Source organism: Stenella coeruleoalba, assembly GCF_951394435.1.
Source record: "Stenella coeruleoalba genome assembly, chromosome: 6".
Lineage (NCBI taxonomy): Eukaryota > Metazoa > Chordata > Mammalia > Artiodactyla > Delphinidae > Stenella > Stenella coeruleoalba.
The window spans coordinates 95,627,157-95,645,345 of record NC_137151.1 but is presented as its reverse complement, the minus strand read 5'-3'; the positions used below and the strand labels follow the sequence as shown (position 1 = coordinate 95,645,345).

General features: G+C 38.2%; 2 protein-coding genes across 3 annotated transcripts in view; both read right to left on the bottom strand.

Moving 5' to 3' along the window:
* NBEAL1 (neurobeachin like 1) overlaps window positions 1-18,189 on the bottom strand; it is a 178,036-nt gene that overhangs the window by 57,633 nt on the left and 102,214 nt on the right. For both annotated transcript variants that reach the window (XM_079925384.1, XM_079925385.1), the window contains 3 exons: window positions 5,397-5,554; window positions 3,368-3,492; window positions 727-853 (listed from right to left, as the gene is read on the bottom strand). In XM_079925384.1, the coding sequence (XP_079781510.1) occupies window positions 727-853; window positions 3,368-3,492; window positions 5,397-5,554 (410 nt within the window). The remainder of the gene's footprint in view (window positions 1-726; window positions 854-3,367; window positions 3,493-5,396; window positions 5,555-18,189) is intronic.
* LOC307188378 (EKC/KEOPS complex subunit LAGE3-like) lies at window positions 6,887-9,350 on the bottom strand. Its single transcript, XM_079925409.1, is given in 2 exon segments — window positions 6,887-8,912; window positions 8,915-9,350. Coding segments are annotated over 2 exon segments (441 nt in total). The 5' UTR covers window positions 8,979-9,350; the 3' UTR covers window positions 6,887-8,535.

Here is an 18,189-nt window from a genome sequence, read left to right as displayed (position 1 = left end):
AGAATGTGGACTTAGTTGCGGCGTGTGGACTCTTTAAGTTGCAGCATGCGAACTCTTATAGTTGTGGTATGCACGCGGGATCTAGTTCCCCGACCAGGGATCAAATCCAGGCACCCTGCATTGGGAGTGCGGAGTCTTACCCACTGGACCACCAGGGAAGTCCCTATCATTTCCTTTTAATTATTTTAATGTATTTCTTTTCAATCATTTTAGTATTTGTAATGTTATCTCCTCTCTCATTCCTGATACTGGTAATTTGTGTTGTCTTTATTTCCTAACCAATCTGGCTGGAGGTTTATTGTTTGGTTACCTGATTTTTAATAACCAACTTTTGTTTTCTTTGATCTTTCTTTTTGTTTTTTGGTTTTATCTTTCATGGACTTCTGCTTTTATCTTTATAATTTCTTCCTTTTTCTTAAAAGTTTATATTTCACCTGTACTTTCCAGATAAATACCTCAGCTGTATCCCATAAATTTGATTCATTATCATTCAACTCAAAATATTTTCTAGTTTCAAGGTCCAGCTCCAAATTAACCCAGTCCTAAGAAGCCTTCTTCAATAGTTTCAGTTATCACTAACAGACTCCTAACAGCTGATATATAGTATCAATTGTTGGATTCTGGGAATGTATAGTATTAGAATTTCAAGCAAATATTTTCCACAATTTTACAATCCCATTTCTCAGAATAAAATAATTTTAAATTCTTTCAAGTACTTATACATACATATTTACTCTGGCTGTTATTTCCTCTTCAGGAAGATCTAATTTATCCTCCTCCATATCACTAACTTTTACTTGTTTCACTACTTCCAAAAGCAGTGAATCACTGGAAGGCTGCAAGTGCTGGATACCTGTTTAAACATAAAATGTTTGTTAAACACAAAGTAGGAAAATCATATCACAGTCCTCCTGTAATTTCTGACTGTTAATTATATGAATAATATGTATAATAAGTAAGGTACTTGAAATTTTCTAAGATAAGCGACTTACTACAGAGAAGTTTTTATACATGATTTAGAGTTATCTATGGTGCTTGCCTGTGATTTTTTAAAATAATTATACATATAATACAAGGAATAAATGTTTTAAAAGATGATATTTATCTTTAATGATGGTATTATTTATGTTTCAGAAACAGGCCAAGTAATCTCTTTAATCATATTTACTTCTAAAGCATACTACTAAGTAAGTTAAAGAATTATTCTCACTACATTAATTCAATGGAATTATTTTTACTGTGCATTTGAACTACAGAAATATTAAGAAAGAATGTGACAAATTATTTTTAACTGCAAGATAATACAAAGACCAAAAGCTGAAGTGTTCCTTTCTGGAGTGTATGGAATTTAATAGATAATTCTGATACATATATATGCAACAAATGTCATGAACTATGCATTAATGTAAGAAGGCAGAGCTAGTGTAATGGAAAGAAGATGGGCTGTGAAATGGTAAACCTAAGTTCAAATTCTATTCTGCCATTTATTAACCATATGACCCCTCTGAATCTATGTTTTTGCAACTGTGAAATGGAGATACATCACATCACACATAAAATAAATAAATGGTAGCTATTCTTATTGCACATTCATCTCTCAATTATCTGGTGGCATAAGAATAGTAATAAAAATATATGCATAATGTGCAGGTAGGACTGGAAAAAACGTATATGTTTAACTATGAATAAAGACATTTCATGTGTATAATAAAAACAATTCATGCTAAATAACAAAACACTGTAAAGATGACAAAACCTCCCTTAATTTCTCAAATGGTATCCTTGCTCTGACATACAAAATGAATTAACCTAATGTACAGCTGCATTTCTCTTTTATAAATCTGCTTTGATCACATACAAGTCTAGATAATCTGATACAAATAGAAAAATACTGACGAAAATACTTACAAACAAATATATGGAGTAGGTAAAACATTCTGCAGTTAATTCTGAAATAAACTTCAAGGAACTTTAAAGAGTTTTAAAGACTGAGGTCACTGGTTTTATACTATTATCAATTTCACTTATTACATTCATTCATTCATTCATTCAGCCGTGCTGTGCGGCTTGTGGAATCTTAGGTCCCTGACCAGGGATCGAATCCAGGCCCTCGGCAATAAAAGCGCAGAGTCCTAACCACTGGACTGCCAGGGAATTCCCCCAATTTCACTTTGAAATGTATGATTTTTTTCTTCTGTACAATTTTATTATCATCATTATACTTGGGATAATTTTGAAAACTAGGTAAAGAAAGGAACAGAGATGGAAAAAGAGAAAGGACACTGGTTTTCCTGGACTTAAAACAACTGAGACCAAGAAGAAGAAACATAAAATTATACCTGTATACGTGTGTAAGAGGGTTGAAGAAGGAGGGAAAGGGACAGGGTATTTCCTGGAGTGGGATTTATTGGCAAAAATGAAGAAAAAATAGAGAACACTCTTCCTTAAATATTACTAAATTGAAGTCATTCACCATAAGATGTTTTCTGTGTGGTAAGTATAAAATTTTAAGAGGTAGAGAAAGTATAATAGTCTCAGGACATATACTGGGAGGACAAGCTATACACACTGACCGTTCCTGTATAAGACACTCTTTGTACCATGGACAAGGCCATTATTTTACATTAAGGGAAATCACTTACTGTGTCTGATTTATTTCAGAGTATAAGACTCTAAATGGCAGGCATCGTAGCTCTCAATTTTATGGCATTTACTGTACTGGCCAATATATTAAGGCAATTTTAAAAAGTAAGATTAAAAAACTGGTACTCATTTCATCTATAACTTAGTCACTAAACATAAGGTGCACAGATGCTCAGTCAGATGGCTATAAAGGAAGGGCTTCATAAGAATTTTAGAAACTCTTTAAAATCTGTTTTGATATACTGCAAGGCTATGCATTTTTAAGCACTTTTTTCTAGAAAAAAGGCATTGGCCAATCTAGATACTAAATGTCTGGAGTTCTATACGAAGAACAGGTCATAGAAGAAAGACCTAAAGAGCTGCTAAGAATTCTAAATATTGAATATATTTAACATTAAACTCAGTTTTGGTAAGCAAAAGGCTAAGGTTAAAGGACCATGTTTTACTATACCATAATGGAGATAGAGATGATACATTTCACATCAACTACAGTATAATTTTATGAGTTTAAATTACATTTTTCCTTGAAAAACTGCAATCAATTGAAATAGGAAATAATTTTAGATTTAGGCCAAAGGCAACATACACAACCACTTAAATATCAATTATAAAATGTCACCCTTCTCTCATGATTAAATAATTTTGAAACAATGAAAACAATAACCAATCCCCACCAACACCCTCATTATCTTCAATAAATAATTAAACAGCCATTGAAACTCACCTAGGTTATCTCTCAAAGCACTAGCTTCATCATGGGTTTTGAAGTTATAATTTGGCACCAATTTAAGTCTCATGCGGGAATAATTTTCTACGTTAGCTAGTTTCCAGTGAAGTGGATTTTGTTTCCTATGAATATTCATAAGTAAACAAATAAAACTATTTCGCTTAAAATTACAAAGACTGGTTATTGAAATAGAGTATCAGGTACTTTACATTTTTTTGGCACCATTTTATAAAAACATTCACATTCCTTATCTCATTTGACCCAAACAACCCCGAGAAAAAAACCAATGTTATTATGCATATCAACAGTATATACCTGAGGAATCTAAGACAGGCCCAAGATGCCATGTGATTTACAGGTACAGGAATAAGAACATAAATCTTCAGACCTACAGCTTGATATATTTTACTCTTTCACTGTTACAAGGAAGTTCTTAACTAGCTATTTAGGAGTTTATTCCAAATACAGTTTTCAAAATAAAATAATAAGTTTAGTACAAATAAAGATAATATAATTGCAAATGGATCAAAGATCTAAATATAAGAGTTAAAGCTCTTAGAGGAAACAATAGGAGTAAGTCTTCATGACCCTGGATTTGGGAATGGTTTCTTAGATAAGATATCAATAACATAAGCAACAAAAGAAAGAAACAGATAAACTGGACTTCAAAATTCAAAGCTTTTGTGCATCAAAGGCCACTATGGAGAAAGTGAAAAGACAACCTATATATTTATAGACAATATATCCAATAAGGGTCTATTATTGGGAAAAAAAAAAACCTCTTACAGTTCAACCACAAGAAGTCAAACAGTCCAATTTAAAAATGGGCAAAAGACTTGAATAGACATTTCTTTAAAGAAGATATACAAATGGCCAACAAGTACCTGAAAAGATACTCAATGTCATTAGTCATTAGGGAATTGCAATGAAATCATAAGATACCACTGCACACCCACTAGGATGACCATAATTAAAAAAAAAAAAAAAGACAAGTCTTGGTAAGGTTGTGGAGAAACTGAAACCCTCAAACATTGCTGATAGGAATGTAAAATGATGCAGCTGCTATTAAAAACCGTCTGGCAATTCCTCAGTAAGTTAAACACAGAATTACCATATGACCCAGTAATTCTTCCAGTACATAAGCAAGAGAATTAGAAACAGGTGTTGAAACACTTATCCACAGATGTTTACAGCAATACTATTCACAACAGCCACAAGGAAAGCAACACGATGTCCATCATCCATTCCACACAATGGAATATTATTCAGCCATAAAAAGGAAAGAAAGTAATGATACATGCTACAACATAGTGAAAATACTAAGCTAAATGAAAGAAGCTGGGCACAAAAGGCCACATACTGAATGACTTCATTTATATGAAATACCCAGAATAGGCAAATCCATAGAGACAGAGAGCAGATTGGTGGTTGCCAGGGGTCGGGGGAAGGGATCATAGCTAATGACTGCTTAATGGGTCCAGGGTTTCTTTTTCAGGTGATGAAAATGTTCTGAAGCTGGACAGTGGTGATTATTACACAACATGAGGAATGTACTTAATGCCACTAAATTGTACATTTTAAAATGGTTAAAATAGCAAATTTTATATTAAGTGTATTTTACCACAATAAAAAAGGGCTGTTAAAAAATGTGTGTGTGTATAAAATATAATTCAGCAAAACAGAAGTGACTTAGGATCAAATAAAGAAATTGTAAAATATTCAAATACACATCGTCACTAACCCTAGCTCAAAGAGGTGGTATCAGGAAGACAGAAGTAAATGGAATCAAAACAAATTCTATGTCACAGGGTAAGAGTAAAGGAAATAACTCCACGGTGAAAAACATATACACACAAAGCTCTACACATACCGAACTTATAATCCATAAAAGGCAAGCAAATTAATTAAAAGTAATCTTTTAAAAATTGAACATTTTAAAAATTGGATTGGCGAGGTCACTGATTCATAAAGTTCTAGATCAGAGCTCTAAAGAAAAAAGGGTATTTAATGAATGATAGACACGTACCTTTCAGCCCAAGGTCCCCTTTCACATGTAAGATAGAGCTTTATTGCCTTCCAGCGTCTCAGAGTGGCTAACTGTGGACTGCTAAGTTGTTTAAGCATATTATTATACCTCAAGTTCTCTTGGCGTGCTTTTCGATTAAATGGCTCCACAAAAAACTCCTGAAAGAAACAGCAATAAATAATAGCACTGAATCATATATTTAGAGGTATATTTAAAATTTAATGCCATAATTTTAAACATCTGACCCAATAAAATCAAGCAATGAAAGAAAGAAGCTGGTAACCAACAAGATTTTCTTATTCCATTAGAATCATTTCTTTAATATAATTCTAGCTATAATCTACTTGTATTTTTTAAAACTTAAGAAAGTAACTAACCAACAATAAACATGTGAAGAACTTCAAAAATGTAAAGTGTCTCAACATAAGATTTTAAATCTCAGAATTATTAACCTTATACCATCAAGTAAAATGATTTTCTTTTGAGATCTTTTGATTTATAAGGCATCTGGAATGTGACTCAAGTTTAAATAAAGTAAAAGGAAGAGTAACCACATTCTACTCTACTGTTGATGGCCTGAAAGGCAATGCCAAAGACAAAAGAAATCTATAGGGGCAAATCTCTCACAATGAAAAATTCCATCACTTAAGAGTGCTACTCTCTGAACAGCATCCTAGCTAGCAAATGAATTCACATACCTATTCCAGTTTTCAGGATAAAATAGATTCTGATAATAAGTTCTACCAAGATATAACTCTAAGCCCTGAAATTAAAATTTTAAAGTTTTCAAAAAGACAAGAGGTAAGCCTGGCTTATCTAACTCACACTGACATTCATTTATGAGGAAATATTAGGAACTAAAATAGTATTTAACTTGTTCAAACAAATAACACTGAATCACATTAAAATGAATAGTTAAAGACATTGATTTAAGAGACACCTTTTAAGGACTTCTCTGGTGGCACAAGTGGTTAAGAATCCACCTGCCAATGCAGGGGACACGGGTTTGGTCCCTGGTCCAGGAAGATCCCACATGCCACAAAGCAACTAAGCCTGTGAGCCACAACTACCGAGCCTGCACTCTGGAGCCCACGCGCCACAACTACGGAAGCCTGTGCACCCTACGAGCCCTGCCGCAACTACTGAGCCCACGTGCTGCAACTACTGAACCCGCATGCTGCAACTACTGAAGCCTGTGCACCTAGATCCCATTCTCCACAACAAGAGAAGCCACTGCATGAGAAGCCCAGGTACCACAACGAAGAGTAGCCCCCGCTCGCAGCAACTAGAGAAAGCCCACGCACAGCTATGAAGACCCAACACAGCCAAAAAAAAAAAAAGACATCTTTTAAAGAGGCAGTACAGACGTGTGTGGCTATAAGCTTTGGAACTAGACCTGGGTACAAATCTTAGGTACTTAATTCTCTGAAGCTCAGTACCATCACCTGTAAGATGGGGCTGACAGTAATTGTCATCATAAAGATTAAGATTTAATGTGCTTAATATAATGCCAGAAAAGTAGCAAGCTCTCAATAAATTATAGTTATTATTATAATTGTTACTGTAACTACTACTATATTTGTAGGAAATCAATGATTTGGGAGACAGTGTTACCGAATATTTAAAACAGATCATTGCTGAGACAACTGAAGAAGTCATGAAAGCTCCATGATAATTAAACATCAATTTCACAGTTTTGAAGTTCAAGCACATAAGGATATTCTTTTTTTTTTTGGTTGTGTTGGGTCTTCGTTTGCTGCATGCGGGCTTTCTCTAGTTGTGGCGAGCGGGGGCTGCTCTTCATTGCGGTGGCTTCTCTTGTTGTGAAGCATGGGCTCTAGATGCATGGGCTTCAGTAGTTGTGGCACGTGGGCTCAGCAGTTGTGGCTCACGGGCTCTAGAGAGCAAGCTTGGTAGTTGTGGCGCATGGGCTTAGTTGGTGCATGGCATGTGGGATCTTCCCGAAACAGGGATCGAACTCATGTCCCCTGCATTGGCAGGCAGATAATCCTAACCACTGCGCCACCAGGGAAGTCCTCATAAGGATATTCTTTTTTTTTTTTAAAGGGAGAAGCAAATCTGCCTTTATTCTTAGAAAACGTGATCACCAATGATGAAAATCCAACGGCATCTACCAAAGAGATACTAGAATAAGTGAGTTTAGAAAGGCTGCAGGATACAACATCTTCTACAGGAAGCTAACTCTTCCTAACAAAAGGCCTATATGACTGTCCTAGCAGTTTTTCTTCACTGATCTGAGACAAGGCCAGTAAGCCACAAAGCTCCTTATTCGAGTGTTTCTCGGTCGTTTGCTCTTGTCATACAAACCCAGTTTTTAAAAAAATTTTACTGAGGAGACCCAGTAGTGACTGGGATGTGGGAAACCAGCATTCTGGTGGGAGGGTACATTTTCTGTACAGTTTGGCGAGCAATTTCACACACTGCAGATTGAGAGCTTTAAATATTTAACCAATTCTACCTCTTGTAGTCTATCTTATGAAAACAATCATTCAGGCAAAGCTCTATATACAAGCATTCCACTGAATCATTACCTATAATATGGCAAAAATTGAAAATAATTTAAACATTCAATAATGTATCTTTTACGTATCCATTCAATAATGCTTTTGAAGAACTTTTAGAAAAAGGTTCATGTTAGATGAAAAATATCAGGAAAAATGCTAAACTTGCAAAATATTATTACTGTTACATATTTACTACATAAATACAACTATAAAACTAAGAAAATATTCCAGAATGTGGACAGTAGTTAATACTGAATGACAGGACCTTTCCTCTTCCACTTCTTAAACTGTCTTCAATTACGTTGTACTACTTGAATATCTGAATCACAGAACCTCCCCTCCAATCTAAGGACAAAGGAAAGAATATTTAAAGGTGCTATATTTGCAAATAAAGTCAGACATTGCATCATAGCTCAGTTTTATTTTCAGTAGTTAAGAAACATTTAAGCACCAAACAAAGCAAGTGAACCCTCAGCACCCAAGGGCCAGTAGAGGCAAAAGATGAGGCCCCCATAGTGAAGTGGCAACTACTGCAGGAATCACTGCCCTAGGAGGGATGCACTGTCTAGGAAGGGACACAAGTTTAGACCTTAACCCCTTTCCCTAGCCCTGACTTAGTGGGCAACAGGGGGCCCAAAGCGCTGCATAGTCCGGATCGCCAGAGAAAGCTGGTCAAGAAAGTTGACGATGGAAATTCGGAGAAGGCGGGAATCCAGCTCTCCAGCAGACCACCAGGACGCTGCCGCTATGAGCTCCTTCCCAATCGCCCCTTGGTGTGGTTCAGCACCTGGGGCCAGGGACCCACGGACAATCTCCGCCTCCAAGGTGGATGGGAAAGGCACGCTTTGGGCAGATACGTGTGGCCGGCTTCCCGGCCCTTTGGCCGTGGATGCGGGGTGCCCGCCCGGCCCCGAAGAGTGCTGTGCCGCCGCGACACACAGAGCTCTGTAGTTTGCAGCGGCGGCAGCATCCGCGCTGCAGGGGCCGCCCGGCCACCCCTGCCACCCCAGCTGCCCAGGACTTCAGAGCCACCCGCTATCCTGCCTGCGCCCCCCATAAGGATATTCTCAAATCAGGTTTTCCTAGAAAAGCTAAGTGTGAAGTTAAAGAGAAAATGCTGGTTGGTATAGTAGTTGGTAGAACATCTTTGAGGGCAATATAACAGTAATTATTATCATAATTGCTCCATACCGGTAATTCCACTTATTCTAGGGAAGTCATTGTGGATAAGCATAAAAATATGACTACAGAGACGATCGATACTATTTATAACAAAGAAGAAACTGGTAAATTAGGTCTAAAACCGGGAAATAAGTTTAACTCTTCTAATACATAATATAATGGAATATTAGACAATCATATAATGGCATGGAAAAATGTTCACAGTACATTTTAAGAAAGTAGTAGCAAATGAAACTACCATTTTGGTTAAACCAAATATACACATAAAAATACAGGAAGGATAATATACCAAAATATTAGTAGTGGTGGATTACAAATGTTTCTTTTTATACCTAAGTTATGGAATAAACATGTGTTTTTATTTGGTCTTCTCTAATTTGTTTCATCTGTGTTCTCTAGTTTTTAGCATATAGATTCTATACATATTTTGTTAGATAGATATCTAAGTACCTCATTCTTTTTAGATCTATTGTAAATAGTATTTATTTAATTGCTGTTTCCAATTGCTCATTGCTAGTATATAGAAATATGATAAAATTTTGTGTATTGATATTGTGTCCTGCAATGTTGCTAAATTCATTAATTATAGATTTCTGATAGATTCCTTAGGATTTTCTACGCAGATAATTATGTGATCTGCAAATAGTTTTATTTCTTCCTTCCCAATATAAATGCCTTTTTTTTTCTATTCTTATTGCATTTGCTATGTCTTATAGTACAATAGTGATTAAGAAGAGTGAAAGTGAACATTCCACCCTAGTCTCTATTTTATGGGGAAAGCACTCAGTTTTTCACCATTAAATATGAAGCTAGCTGTACAATTTTTGTAGAGATTTAGGTATTCCCTTCTAATCCTAGTTTGCTAAAAACTTTGATCATAAATAGATGTTGAATTTTCTCAAATGCTTTTTCTGCATCTACTGATATGATCATGTACTTTTTCTTGATAAGTCTATTAATGTGACTGATTATTAACTGATCATCAAATGTTGAACCAGCCTTGCATTCCCAACAGACACTCTACCTGGTTGTGATGTATTTTTTTTTATACATTGCTAGATTTGGTTTGCACCTATGTTCCCAAGGGATACTGGTCTTTAGTTTTCTTGCACTGTTTTTGTATGGTTTCAATATGAGGGTAATATTGCCTCATATAATGAGTTGGGAAGTTATGCCACTTTTCAATTTTCTGAAGAGAGTGTGAGGAATTGGTGTAATTTCTCCGTTAAACACTTGGTAAAATTTGCCACTGAAACCATCTGGGCTTAGAGTTTTCTCTCTTGGAAGGTATTTAACTATAAATTCAATTTCTTTAACAGAGAACTATCCAGGTTATCTACTTATTATTGAATTAGTTTGGGAAATTTGTAGTTGTCAAGAAATTGATCCATTTCATCTAAATCATCTTATTTATGTGCACAGATTAGCCTGTAGTAGTCCCTTATTATCATGTTGATGTCTGTGAAGTCAGTGGTGATTCATTTCTGGTATGAGTAATTTTTCACTTTTTTTCCCTCAATTTGGCTAGAAGTTTATCAATTTTATTGATATCTTAAGTAGATTTTGGTTTCATTGATTTTCTCTATTGTTTTTCTGCTTTTAATTCCGTTGATTTCTGCTCTTTAATAAGGGAATTCCCTGGTGGTCCAGTGGTTAGGACTTGGCGCTTTCACTGTGGTGGCTCAGGTTCAATCCCTGGTCGGGGAATTAAGATCCCACAAGCCGCGTGGTGTGGCCAAAACAAAAAAATAACAAACAAAAAAACCAAACTAATGTAATTTAGTTTACTTTTTCAAGTTCCTTAGGGTAGAATGAACTTATACTAAAAAAGAAGAAAGGTCTCAAATTAATAAGTACTTTGTATTATAAATTTCCCTCTAAGCACTGATACATACTCAGCCTCCTTAAAGATATCTACTATCAGCCTGATAGACTTTTTACATAATCACTATGTACAGAACATTTTGATATTAATTTTTAAGTTCTTATCTGTTTTTCTTCCAATTCTCAAATAATTTTTGGACAAACAATAAGAAACACTGTTCGGACTGAAGTGCCCTGGAGCCCGAGGGGAGGGCGGCCTTACTAAGGCTGCCGGCTCTGGAGGGACCCCACCAGCTGAAGCCGCAACAGTCCTTGGGACCGCGGGCCAGAGTGAGTATAACGTGGAGGAGCTTAAAGATGGCGGAAGAGTAAGATGCGGAATCACCTTCCTCCCCACAAATACATCAGAAATACATCTATCTACATGTGGAACAACTCCTACAGAACACCTACTGAACGCTGGCAGAAGACCTCAGACCTCCCAAAAGGCAAGAAACTCCCCACGTACCTGGGTAGGGTAAAAGAAAAAAGAAAAAAACAGAGACAAAAGAATAGGGACGGGGGGGACCTGCACCAGTGGGAGGGAGCCGTGAAGGAGGAAAGGTTTCCACACACTAGGAAGGCCCTTAGCGGTCAGAGACTGCGGGTGACGGAGGCGGGAAGCTTCGGAGTCACGGAGGAGAGCACAGCAACAGGGGTGCAGAGGGCAAAGCGGAGAGATTCCCGCACAGAGGATCAGGGCCGACCGGAACTCACCAGCCTGAGAGGCCTGTCTGCTCACCCGCCGGGGCGGGCGGGGGCTGGGAGCTGAGGCTCGGGCTTCAGAGGTCAAGATCCCAGGGAAAGGACTGGGGTTGGCTGCATGAACACAGCCTGAAGGGGGTTAGTGCGCCACGGCTAGCCGGGAGGGAATCCAGGAAAAGTCTGGACTTGCCGAAGAGACAAGAGACTTTTCCTTGTCTCTTTATTTCCTGGTGCGTGAGGAGAGGGTATTAAGAGCGTCGCTTAAGGGAGCTCCAGAGATGGGCGTGGTCCGCGGCTATCAGCGTGGACCCCAGAAACGGGCATGAGACGCTAAGGCTGCTGCTGCCGCCACCAAGAAGCCTGCGTGCGAGCACAGGTCACTATCCACACCTCCCCTCCCGGGAGCCTTGCAGCCCGCCACTGCCAGGGTCCCGTGATCCAGGGACAACTTACCCGTCAGAAAGCACGGCGCGCCTCAGGCTGGTGCAACGTCCCACCGGCCTCTGCCGCCACAGGCTCACCCCGCATCCGTACCCCTCCCTCGCCCCCGCCTGAGTGAGCCAGAGCCCCCGAATCAGCTGCTCCTTTAACCCCATCCTGTCTGAGCGAAGAACAGATGCCCTCGGGCGATCTACACACAGAGGCGGGGCCAAATCCAAAGATGAAGCCCGGGAGCTGTGCGAACAAAGAAGAGAAAGTTCTCCCAGCAGCCTCAGGAGCAGCAGATTAAATCTCCACAATCAACTTGATGTACCCTGCATCTGTGAAATACCTGAATAGACAACGAATCATCCCAAATTGAGGAGGTGGACTTTGGGAGCAATGATATATATATTTTTCCAACTTTTTCTCTTTTTGTGAGTGTGTATGTGTATGCTTCTGTGTGTGATTTTGTCTGTATAGCTTTGCTTTTACCATTTGTCCTAGGGGTCTCTCCGTCCGGTTTTCTTCTTCTTTTATTACTTAAAAAATTTTTTTTCTTGATTATTTTTTATTTTAATAACTATTTTATTTTCCTTTATTTTATTTTATCTTCTTCTTTCTTTCCTTCTTTTTTTTTTTTCTCCCTTTTATTCTTAGCTGTGGGGAGGACAGGCTCTTGGTGCTCCAGCCAGGCGTCAGGGCTGTGCCACTGAGGTGGGAGAGCCAAGTTCAGGACACTGGTCCACAAGAGACCTCCCAGCTCCACGTAATATCAAATGGCAAAAAACTCCCAGAGATCTCATCTGAATGCCAAGACCCACCTCCACTCAATGACCAGCAAGCTACAGTGCTGGACACCCTATGCCAAACAACTAGCAAGACAGGAACACAACCCCACCCATTAGCAGAGAGGCTGCCTAAAATCATAATAAGACCACAGACACACCAAAACACACCACCAGACGTGGACCCGTCCACCAGAAAGACAAGATCCAGCCTCATCCACCAGAACACAGGCACTAGTCCCCTCCACCAGGAAGCCTACACAACCCACTGAACCACCCTTAGCCACTGGGGACAGACACCAAAAACAACAGAAACTACAAACCTGCAGCCTGCAAAAAGTAGACCCCAAACACAGTAAGTTAAGCAAAATGAGAAGACAGAGAAACACATAGCAGATGAAGGAGCAAGGCAAAAACCCACCAGACCAAACAAATGAAGAGGAAATAGGCACTCTACTGGAAAAAGAATTCAGAATAATGAGAGTAAAGATGATCCAAAATCTTGGAAATAGAATGGAGAAAATAAATGATTAACAAGGACCTAGAAGAACTAAAGAGCAAACAAACAATGATAAACAACACAATAAATGAAATTTAAAATTCACTACAAGGGATCAGTAGCAGAATAACTGAGGCAGAAGAATGGATAAGTGACCTGGAAGATAAAATAGTGGAAATAACTACTGCAGAGCAGAATAAACAAAAAGAATGAAAAGAAGTGAGGACAGTCTCAGAGACCTCTGGGACAACATTAAAAAAACCAACATTCGAATTATAGGGGTCCCAGAAGAAAAAGAGAAAAAGAAAGGGACTGAGAAAATATTTGACGAGAAAACAGTTGAAAACTTCCCTAATATGGGAAAGGAAATAGTTAATCAAGTCCAGGAAGCACAGCGAGTCCCATACAGGATAAATCCAAGGAAAAACATGCCAAGACACATATTAACCAAACTATCAAAAATTAAATACAAAGAACAAATATTAAAAGCAGCAAGGGAAAAACAACAAATAACACACAAGGGAATCCCCATAAGGTTAACAGCTGATCTTTCAGCAGGAACTCTGCAAGCCTGAAGGGAGTAGCAGGACATATTTAAATTGATGAAAGAGAAAAATCTACAACCAAGATTACTCTACCCAACAAGGATCTCATCAGATTTGACAGAGAAATTAAAACCTTTACAGACAAGCAAAAGCTAAGAGAATTCAGCACCACCAAACCAGCTTTACAACAAACGCTAAAGGAACTTCTCTAGGCAGGAAACACAAGAGAAGGAAAAGACCTACAAAGATAAACCCAAAACAATTAAGAAAATGGTAATAGGAACATACATATCGATAATTACCTTAAATGTAAATAGATTAAATGCTCCAACCAAAAGACATAGACTGGCTGAATGGATACAAAAACAAGGCCCAGGGCTTCCCTGATGGCGCAGTGGTTGAGAGTCCGTCTGCCAATGAACGGGACACGGGTTCGTGCCCCGGTCGGGGAAGATCCCACATGCCGCAGAGTGGCTGGGCCCGTGAGCCATGGCCGCTGAGCCTGCGCGTGCAGAGCCTGTGCTCCACAACGGGAGAGGCCACAACAGTGAGAGGCCCGCGTACCGCAAAAAAAAAAAAAAGGCCCATATATATGCTGTCTACAAGAGACCCACTTCAGACCTAGGGACACATGCACACTGAAAGTGAGGGGATGGAAAAAGATATTCCATGCAAATGGAAATCAAAAGAAAGAAGGAGTAGCAATTCTCATATCAGACAAAATAGACTTTAAAACAAAGACTAGTACAAGAGACAAAGAAGGACACTACATAATGATCAAAGGATCAATCGGAGAAGAAGATATAACAATTGTTAATATTTATGCACCCAACATAGGAGACCCTCAATACATAAGGCAAATACTAACAGCCATAAAAGAGGAAATCGACAGTAACGCAATCATACTAGGGGACTTCAACACCCCACTTTCACCAAGGAACAGATCATCCAAAATTAGAATAAATAAGGAAACACAAGCTTTAAATGATACATTAAACAAGATGGACTTAATTGATATTTATAGGACATTCCTTCCAAAAACAACAGAATACACATTCATCTCAAGTGCTCATGGAACATTCTCCAGGATAGATCATATCTTGGGTCACAAATCAAGCCTTGGTAAATTTCAGAAAACTGAAACCATGTCAAGTATCTTTTCCGACCACAACACTTTGAGACTAGATATCAATTACAGGAAGAAATCTGTAAGAAATACAAACACATGGAGGGTAAACAACACACTACTTAATAACCAAGAGATCACTGAAGAAATCAAAGAGGAAATAAAAAAAAAAACCTAGAAGCAAATGACAATAAAAACACAATGACCCAAAACCTATGGGATGCAGCAAAAGCAGTTCTAAGAGGGAAGTTTATAGCTATACAAGCCTACCTTAAGAAACAAGAAACATCTCAAATAAACAACCTAACCTTACACCTAAAGCAATTAGAGAAAGAACAAAAATCCCCAAAGTTAGCAGAAGGAAACAAATCATAAAGATCAGATCAGAAATAAATGAAAAAGAAATGAAGGAAACGATAGCAAAGATCAATAAAACTAAAAGCTGGTTCTTTGAGAAGATAAACAAAGTTGATAAACCATTAGCCAGACTCATCAAGAAAAAAAGGGAGAAGACTCAATACATTAGAATTAGAAATGAAAAAGGAGAAGTAAGAACTGACACTGCAGAAATACAAAGGATCATGAGAGATTACCAGAAGCAACTATGCCAATAAAATGGACAACCTGGAAGAAACGGACAAATTCTTAGAAATGCACACCTTCTGAGACTGAACCAGGAAGAAATAGAAGATACGAACAGACCAATCACAAGCACTGAAATTTAAACTGTGATTAAAAATCTTCCAACAAACAAAAGCCCAGGACCAGATGGCTTCACAGGCGAATTCTATCAAACATTTAGAGAAGAGCAAACACCTATCCTTCTCAAACTCGTCCAAAACATAGCAGAGGGGGCTTCCCTGGTGGCGCAGTGGTTGAGAGTCCTCCTGCCAATGCAGGGGACACGGGTTAGTGCCCCGGTCTGGGAAGATCCCACATGCCGCAGAGCGGATAGGCCCGTGAGCCATGGCCGCTAAGCCTGCGTGTCCGGAGCCTGTGCTCCGCAATGGCAGAGGCCACAACAGTGAGAGGCCTGCGTACTGCAAAAAAAAAAAAGAAAAAAAAAAAATATAGCAGAGGGAGGAACACTCCCAAACTCATTCTACGAGGCCACCATCACTCTGATACCAAAACCAGACAAGGATGTCACAAAAAAAGAATACAGGCCAATATCACTGATGAACATAGATGCAAAAATCCTCAACAAAATACTAGCCAACAGAATCCAACAGCACATTAAAAGGATCATACATTATGATCAAGAGGGGTTTATTCCCAGGAATGCAAGGATTCTTCAATGTATGCAAATCAATCAACATGATACACCATATTAACAAATTGAAGGAGAAAAATCTTATGATCATCTCAACAGATGCAGAGAAATCTTTTGACAAAATTCAACACCCATTTCTGATAAAAACCCTCCAGAAAGTAGGCATAGAGGGAACTTTCCTCAACATAATAAAGGCCATATATGAGAAACCCACAGCCAACATGGTCCTCAATGGTGAAAACCCAAAACCATTTCCACTAAGATCAGGAAAAAGACAAGGTTGCCCACTCTCACCACTCTTATTCAACATAGTTTTGGAAGTTATAGCCACAGCAATCAGAGAAGTTAAAGAAATAAAAGGAATCCAAATTGGAAGAAAAGAAGTAAAGCTGTCACTGTTTGCAGATGACATTATACTATACATAGAGAATCCTAAAGATGCTACCAGAAAACTACTAGAGCTAATCAATGAATTTGGTAGAGTAGCAGGATACAAAATTAACACACAGAAATCTCTTGCACTCCTATACACTAATGATGAAAAATCTGAAAGTGAAATTAAGAGAACACTCCCATTTACCATTGCAACAAAAAGAATAAAATATCTAGGAATACACCTACCTAAGGAGACAAAAGACCTATATGTAAAAAATTATAAGACACTGATGAAAGAAATTAAAGATGATACAAATAGATGGAGAGAGATACCATATTCTTGGATTGGAAGAATCAACATTGTGAAAATGACTCTACTACCCAATGCAATCTACAGATTCAATGCAATCCCCATGAAACTACCACTGGCATTTTTCACAGAACTAGAACAGAAAATTTCACAGTTTGTATGGAAACACAAAAGACCCCGAATAGCCAAAGCAATCTTGAGAAAGAAAAACAGAGCTGGAGCAATCAGGCTCCGTTACTTCAGACTATACTACAAAGCTACATATGTGCCAGTATGTACTGGCACAAAAACAGAAATATACATCAATATAACAGGATAGAAAGCCCAGAGATAAACCCACGCACATATGGTCACCTTATATTTGATAAAGGAGGCAAGAATATATAGTGGAGAAAAGATAGCTTCTTCAATAAGTGGTTCTGGGAAAACTGGACAGCTACATGTAGAAGAATGAAATTAGAACACTCCCTAACACCATACACAAAAATAAACTCAAAATGGATTAAAGACCTAAATGTAAGGCCAAACACCATCAAACTCTTAGAGGAAAACATAGGCAGAACACTCTATGACATAAATCACAGCAAGATCTTTTTAGGCCCACCTCGTAGAGAAATGGAAATAAAAACAAAAATAAACAAATGGGACATAATGAAACTTAAAAGCTTTTGCACAGCAAAGGAAACCATAAACAAGACTAAAAGACAACCCTCAGAATGGGAGAAAATATTTTCAAATGAAGCAACTGACAAAGGATTAATCTCCAAAACATACAAGCAACTCACGCAGCTCAATATCAAAAAAACAAACAACCCAATCCAAAAATGGGCAGAAGACCTAAATAGACTGTTTCTCCAAAGAAGATATACAGATTGCCAACAAACACATGAAAGAATGCCCAACATCATTAATCATTAGAGAAATGCAAGTCAAAACTACAATGAGATATTATCTCACACCGGTCAGAATGGCCATCATCAAAAAATCTAGAAAGAATAAATGCTGGAGAGGGTGTGGAGAAAAGGGAACCCTCTTGCACTGTTGGTGGGAATGTAAATTGATACAGCCACTATGGAGAACAGTATGGAGGTTCCTTAAAAAACTAAAAATAGAACTACTGGGATTCCCTGGTGGCACAGTGGTTGAGAATCCGCCTGCCGATGCAGGGGACACGGGTTCATG